Here is a 7,864-nt window from a genome sequence, read left to right as displayed (position 1 = left end):
TCTTTGCCACTAAAACTCTATCATGTTAATTGCTCCAGCTCATGTCCGCATTATGGTGCATGTCAGAATTTTCACCAATAAGAATCTCTGATATTCAACTCCTTTTCGCCTTACGGTGCCCACTTAGGATTTTTCACCAATAAGACTCTCGGCATATCAAGGGTTGATGCAAAGACATTTCTTTGATTGACTTTAGATGATGGGGTTGATTTTGAGCTTTGAGATGAGAGACAAAATGAATAAACAAATGACTTTTTCCCGAGTTTACTACAATATGAATTTTTGGATTTGTATTTGGTTGAACTGAACCCAACACTAGGTCTGCCTACGTAGCTTGCCGAAACAAGAATCAGGTCGAACATAGTTCAGGCAATTTTTTTTTTTATGGAAAAGTCAAGGAAACAGCATAACCAAGAGATTCCATTGAATCAACCCTTGAAATGTCGAGCCTAAACATAAGGGTTTCTAATGTCAAAAATCAAATCATATATAATATCTTTTCACAGCATCAACATTGACGACTGTTTTTGTCACTTTGCCTTCTATATCTGCTAAGTAAAGAGCACCATTGGGTAATACCCTTTTAACAACGAATGGTCCTTTCCAATTTGGAGAAAATTTGCCTTTGGTTTCGGCATGATGTGGTAAAATGCATCTCAACACTAATTGACCCTCTTCAAAATGTCTGGGATGCACCTTTTTATTGTATGCTCGTGCCATTCTTTTATGATATAATTGTCCATGACATACTGATGTCAGACGCTTCTCATCAATCAAACTTAATTGCTCTAACCGAGTTTTGATCCACTCATCATCATCAATTTCAGCCTCCACAACAATTCGTAAAGATGGGATCTCAATCTCTGCAGGTATAACTGCCTCAGTCCCGTATACTAGTGAATATGGGGTAGCTCCCACTGATGTACGGACTGTAGTGCGATAACCCAACAAAGCAAAAGGTAACTTTTCATGCCATTGTCGATAACTTTGCACCATCTTATGAAGTATATTTTTTATATTTTGTTAGGATTTTCTACAGCCCCGTTTGCCTTTGGGCGATACGGAGTCGAATTTCGATGCTCAATCTTAAATTGGTAGCATACCTCTTGCATTAAGTGGCTGTTGATATTTGCAGCGTTATCAGTTATAATCACCTATGGAATACCAAACCGACAGATGATGTTGAAATGGATGAAATCCACCACGACCTTCTTGGTCACTGACTTGAAAGTTACTGCTTCCACCCACTTTGTAAAATAATTAATGGCCGCCAAGATGAACCTGTGACCATTCTATGCTTTTGGTTCTATCGGTCCAATCACATCCATTCCCCATGCCACGAAAGGCCATGGAGAAGACATTGCATGCAACTCAGAAGGGGGAGAATGTATCAAATCACCATGTATTTGACATTCATGACATTTACGAAATCGTACGGGATCCCGCTCCATGGTGAGCCAATAATATCCTGCTCGAAGTATCTTCTTGGCTAGAACATATCCTTGTAAACAATATTGATATTGTATGAGCTTTGGGTCTCGAGTTTACCATTCTCCTTGAATTTGATAACCTAGTAAGTCTGAGTCTCCTAACACTAACAATTCTTGGATGCCCATGTCAACAGATAACCTCAGACCCAAAATGCACGCTTCATACTCAGTCATATTATTAGTACAATAGAATCTAAGTTGCGCTGATATATGGTAATATTCCCCTGATTCAGACATAAGAACAACTCCTATTCCAACTCCTTTCCAGTTAGAGGCACCATCAAAGAATAACTTCCAACCTTGACTGTTATCGTGAATAACTTCATCGATACAAGATATCTCTTCGTCTGGAAAATAGGTTTTAAGTGGTGCATATTCTTCATCAGTAGGGTTCTCTGCCAAATGATCTCCCAATGCTTGAGCTATCATTGCGGTCCGCGTTACAAAGATAATGTCAAACTCTATGAGCAATATTTGCCATTTCGTAAGCCTGCCTGTGGGCATGGGCTTTTGAAAAATATATTTCAATGGATCCATACGAGAGATGAGATAAGTAGTGTAAGATGAAAGATAATGTTTCAAATTATGTGCTACCCAAGTTAGGGCACAACACGTTCTTTCAAGAAGGGTGTACTTTGCTTAGTAAATGGTAAACTTTTTGCTGAGGTAATAAATGGCCCGCTCTTTCTTCCCAGTGTCATCATGCTGACCCATTACACAACCAAAAGAATTATCCAGTACTGACATATACAATATCAAAGGTCTTCCCGGCTCGGGAGGAACCAATACAAAGGATTCCATAGGTAATTTTAATTCCTTCAAAAGCTTTTCGACATTCTTCGGTCCACTTGAATGTGGCATTCTTTTTCAACAACTTAAAGATAGGCTAACAAGTTGTTGTGAGTTGAGCAATGAATCTGCTGATGTAGTTTAACCTTCCTAGAAGGTTCATAACCTCAGTTTTTTTCTTTGGAGGTGGCAATTCTTGAAATGCTTTTATTTTTGAAGGATCCAACTTCATAACTCTTCGACTGACTATAAACCCTAAAAGCTTCCCCGATGGTACTCTAAATACACACTTTGCAGGATTAAGCTTGAGATTATACCTGCGGAGCCTTTCGAAGAATCTCCTTAAGTCTTTCACATGATTTGATTGTCTTTTAGATTTAATGATAACATCATCCACATAAACTTCGATTTCTCTATGCATCATATCGTGAAACATGGTTGTCATTGCTCTCATATAAGTTTCCCCTGCATTTTTTAATACAAAAGGCATAACCCGATAACAATATGTACCCCATGGAGTGATAAAAGATGTTTTTTCTGCATCTTCGTCATCCATAATAATCTGATGGTAACCCGCATAACAATCCACAAAAGATGCAACCTCATGTTTAGCACAATCCAATAAAATATGGATGTTAGGGAAAGGAAAATCATCTTTTGGACTTGCTTTGTTCAAATCACGATAATCAACACACATTCGAACTTTGTCGTCTTTCTTAGGGACGGGTACTATATTGGCTAACCAAGAAGGATATTGAGCGACTTGAATGACTTTGGCCTCAAGTTGTTTTGTGATCTCCTCTTTAATTATTACACTCATGTCGGTTTTGAGTTTTCTCAACTTCTGCTTTATCGGAGGAAAATTAGGATCAATTGGCAACTTGTGAACAACCATGTCAGTGCTTAATCCAGGCATGTCATCATAAGATGACGCAAAAACATCTTTGTAATCAAGCAGGGCCTGGATTATATCGTCCTTTTGATGTCGAACATGTACACTTATCTTAGTCTCCTTAATAATTTCCTGATCCCCCAAATTTATCGTCTCAGTTTCACTCATGTTTGGATTTGACTTATTTTCAAAATGATTGAAATCCCTCCTTACTTCTTCAAATACTCTGTCTTCATAATATTCGATTTCTTGACTTATTATTTCAATATTAGGTCGAAGATTAGATTGGATATTAAGATCTGGCGAAAAATTCTGCATGCATGTCATATCCCTAGAATCGACATAGAAAGAATTGTATAAAAGAAAACGAACAAATATATTAGACTGAAGTAAAGATGCAATTACATCCTATTGAAAAGGGAAATAGAGATTTTGAAATAAAACGACAAGATAAAATGCGAATTACGATCCTTGAATGAATCGGACGACAAAAGAAAAAACAAGACAGACTACCAAGACTCATCTTTAACGGGGAGAGGGGTGGCCTCCCAATTGTTTAGCTTGACATCAGGACCAATGAATTACACATCTGTGTTGCTAGTGCCTTCTCCGAGTTCCACCATATCAACCTCGATAAGTAAATCTTGAAAATAGTTGATCATTTCTTCGCTTACTTTCATCACTGGCTCTGGAAAAGATAATTGATAAGATTCTGTTGCGCGGGCTTTGATGAAAGATTTGTAGATTGGTTGTATAGACTTGGTAAGTTACCATACATATCTCTTCTGCTTCTTTGCCTTCATTTTGTCCTCGACTCTAGGTTGGTAGCCTAAGACAATAGTACCGAGTCTCTTTCGTAGACTCACTGGATAAGCTCTCCCTTGCAAGAAGATTCCTAAGCCTTTACCCGGCTCAATCCCATGTTTCAGCAATTCATTCACGACCATTAAAGACGCGATAGGAATATTTGGCTTTGAAATGACACTCCCCTCGAGGACATGCTCAACAACCACTACCTCAAAAGCTTGATAAACTAGTGCCTCAATCTCATTATTCGCCTTGATAAAAGGGAAGGAAAAGTCTTTGTAGATTGACAAATCCCCCTCACCATGAACAATCACCTCTTGTCGGTCGTATTCAAACTTAATCATTTGATGCAACGTTGAGGGGACTGCTCTAGCCCTATGCACCCATGGCCTCCCCAACAATAGATTGTAAGACGCGTTGATATCCAACACTTGAAAATTCACAGTGAAATCCACAGGCCCTATGGTTAGTACGAGGTCTATCTCACCAATGACATCTGTTTTTGACCCATCAAAAGCTCTAACACATACATTGTTGGGTCGGACCCTTTCAGCACTAACATTCGATTTCTGTAGAGTTGATAAAGGACAAATATTTGCTCCAGATCCTCCATCAATTAGAATTCGAGTGACATATGAAAGTTCACATTTTACAGTGATATGGAGGCCTTGGTTATGTCATGTACCTTCTTTAGGTAGTTCATCATCTGAAAAGGTGATGCGGTTTACCTCAAATATTCTGCCACCAATCTTCTCTAACTGACTCACTGTTACTTTACTAGGAACATGTGCTTCATTCAAAATTTTCATTACAGCCTTACGATGTTCATCAGAATGTATTAGAAAAGACAACAAAGAGATTTGGGCTGGAGTCTTTCTTAATTGTTCCACCACGGAGTAGTCTGATAGAATCATCTTCCTTAGGAATCCCTCTGCCTCTCCTTCAGTGACCGGACTCTTTATTTGTATTTGGTCATTTTTAGTTTTCCTTAATTCCATCAAGACATAACATCTTCCTGAACGGGTTATTCCTCCTACTTCATCTATTTCTTCATCAATTTCTTTTCCCTTGTATGTCACGACAGTAGGCTCATAATTCCAAGGAACAACTTTGAGGTTAGTCATTGGGAGCTGGGATACTGGCCTGATAATCACAGAAGGAATATGGGCCCGTTGCACGATCAATATAGGCTTGTTTGGCCTTTTTGGGACAAACGATCTTGCCTTACTCGGACTTGCCCAAACATCTTCAAGGGCTTCTTTCACCGTTAAGATGGGTGTGTTTGATGGGCTCAACTTTTCTAACCTACTTTCCGCCCCTAAAGGCATCATTTTTGTTAAATCAACAACATTTGCCGACTTCTTAATGTCAGTTCCAACCTTAAGGATTGGTTTATACGGAGATGCAAACTCTTCGTGACCCTTCATCATTTCTAGCATGTTTGTTTCAGTATGCCTCGGAAATGGATTTACATTGAGGTTGGGTACACTCAGACTTTTTATTCTAATTCGATTAGAATCGATCAAATCCTGAATGACCCTTTTCAAATACCAACATCTCTATGTTGTGCCCTGGGGCATTAGAACAATATGCGCAATGTTGACAATAATCCAAATTTATCAGGGGAGGATTCGACATCTTTCTCTCAATAGGACTCAAACATTCAACGTCCTCAATTTTTGGAACAAGCTAGCATACGACTCCCCAATAGGAGTGAACTCATCTTTAACGCCATTTCCCTTCTTGTATTGTGGTCTAGGATGGAAAGGAATTCTAGCAGTATTTTGATGAACTTGTAGGGGTGGTGGTGGATGATTTTATGGAGTTGGTGCACGCCATTGTGGATAAGAAGGGGGTGCAATTGGTTGTGCATTAAAAACATGGTATGGAGAGTATGGGACAGAATATTGTGGAGCTTGGAAAGGAAAATAGTGTTGTGGGGAATTATCTTGGACATGAGTCCTAGGCGCTGATACAATAGTGGCTACATCCTCCCTTGTCTTCTTCCCTCCAATATTTCCAGAACCATTTTGAAGCACTTGTGTTGTGGCTTTTAAGGCAGCTTGACTTACAATCTTTACAGACTTGATGCCATTTTCCACCATTTCCCCTACCTTAGTAACTTCAGCGAATGTCTTCCCGACGACAGAAAGTAGATAGTGAAAGTAATCAGGTTCTTGCGCCTGGAGAAAAACGTCAATCAGCTCTGACTCCTTCATTGGTGGTTTAACCCTAGCAGCTTGTTTCCTCCATCTGATAGCATATTCACGAAAATTTTCCGTGGTCTTTTTCCTCGTGTTGGCTAACGAGGAGCGATCTGGCACAATATCAATATTATATTGGAATTGATGTACAAAACATCAAGCCAAATCATCTCACGTGTGCCAGTTGGTGATATTCTGATCTATGAACCGTTCAGATGGAATCCCTACTAAGCTTTCCCCAAAATAGGCCATAAGTAACTCTTCTTTGCCCTCTGCAACCCTCAATTGGTTCCAATATCTCTTTAGATGAGCTATGGGGTCTCCGTGACCATCGTATTTCTTAAACTTTGGAGTTTTAAAACCAGCAGGGAAATGGACGTGAGAAAACATACACAAGTCACTGAACGAGATGCCTTTTTGGCCTCCTAGTCCTTGCATATCTCTTATACTCTGTTCCAAACTTTTCATTTTCTTAGTTATGTTCCTCATTCTTGACCATCTTCTCAATTTCGACAGGGGAACTATATTGATGAATGTGGGATGAGAGCTTGGAATCTTAATGGCCTATTCAAGAGTGTACTTGTGATCACGCCGAACTTTGGGCGGAGGATCGCTGTTGGATTTGGCCACCATCGTTGGTTGCGGGACACTGTTAGTCGGGGCAGTTGACACAAAGAGTGGATTACTTATCATAGGTGTATTCGAAGGGCGCACCATAGAAGTTCCAGCGACATTGGATATGTTAGCATAAGGGCTGAATCCAGGGGGATATATCGGATCGCTTGTCGACACCTGGATAGGGGGAGACATATTTGTATTAAATAGTCCCGGATTGAAGATGGTGGAGGTTGTCCACTCATCCAAGCCTCGTATATCTCTGCCATTTGTTGTTTTAATGCCCTTTTCTCTTTTGTTGTCCCTGTTTCTTGTGAAGTCATCTAGTTTTGGATCTCATCATTGTCCTATTCATTTCCATCTTTGGGGGTCATTTTCTGTTTCCCTTTCGATCTTGTATTGTAAGGATGTGATGCCAGTTTAACCACAAACCAACTACCTTTAAGCTAGTATGTCTCTCTTTATTTCTCTCTCTTTCTCTCTCTATCTCTCTGACGAAAACTGATTCACGAGAAAAAGAAAACAAAATCAGCAATTAGGAGTCACGAACTTGGAACCGCAAGAATGGACCTCAAGATTTCTATCACAATAAATATAAATACGATGTATATTGTTTTTTCTTTCTTCCAAAATCCCCCTCTCTATTGCTGAATTTTTTTTGTCCCTTCTTTCCCTTTTTGTTTTCTTTTTTCTCTTTTTGGTTTGCTGATTATTCTTCTTTTTTTTCCTTTCTCGTGTGTGTTTGTGTATATGTATAGTTATTAGGTGTACGTAGTGTGTGCAGGTTGGTGTGTAGTGTGAGTGGGGAGTATGGGAGTGGGGTCATGGGGTCGTGGGGTGTATGGGAGTGGGTTTTTTTCTTCTTCTTTTTTTGAATATTAAATATATATATAAAATGATAATCATATAATTATTAATTGTTTTGAGTAAATAAATAAATAAAAGCTAAATGGATAATTAACAAACATAATTAAGAAATATTAGTTTATTTAAATAAAAATTATATTTATGTTGTTTATTTTTATATCTTTTAAATAAACTTAATGAAAATAACAAAAAAGGTCAAA

General features: G+C 38.8%; 1 protein-coding gene across 1 annotated transcript; it reads right to left on the bottom strand.

Moving 5' to 3' along the window:
• Positions 1–483: 483 nt before the first annotated feature.
• On the bottom strand, positions 484–996 carry LOC107019541. The gene has a single exon (XM_027916861.1). It carries the CDS (start codon positions 994–996, stop codon positions 484–486), a length of 513 nt encoding a protein of 170 aa, XP_027772662.1.
• Positions 997–7,864: the final 6,868 nt, after the last annotated feature.

Source organism: Solanum pennellii, chromosome 5 (assembly GCF_001406875.1).
Source record: "Solanum pennellii chromosome 5, SPENNV200".
In the NCBI taxonomy this organism is placed as follows: Eukaryota; Viridiplantae; Streptophyta; class Magnoliopsida; order Solanales; family Solanaceae; genus Solanum; species Solanum pennellii.
The sequence above is the reverse complement of the archived record's forward strand: the minus strand, read 5'-3'. Positions and strand labels throughout refer to the sequence as shown.

Excerpts from the sequence above, each read along its gene's own strand:
- LOC107019541 (XM_027916861.1), bottom strand. The coding sequence starts at position 996 with ATGGTGCAAAGTTATCGACAATGGCATGAAAAGTTACCTTTTGCTTTG.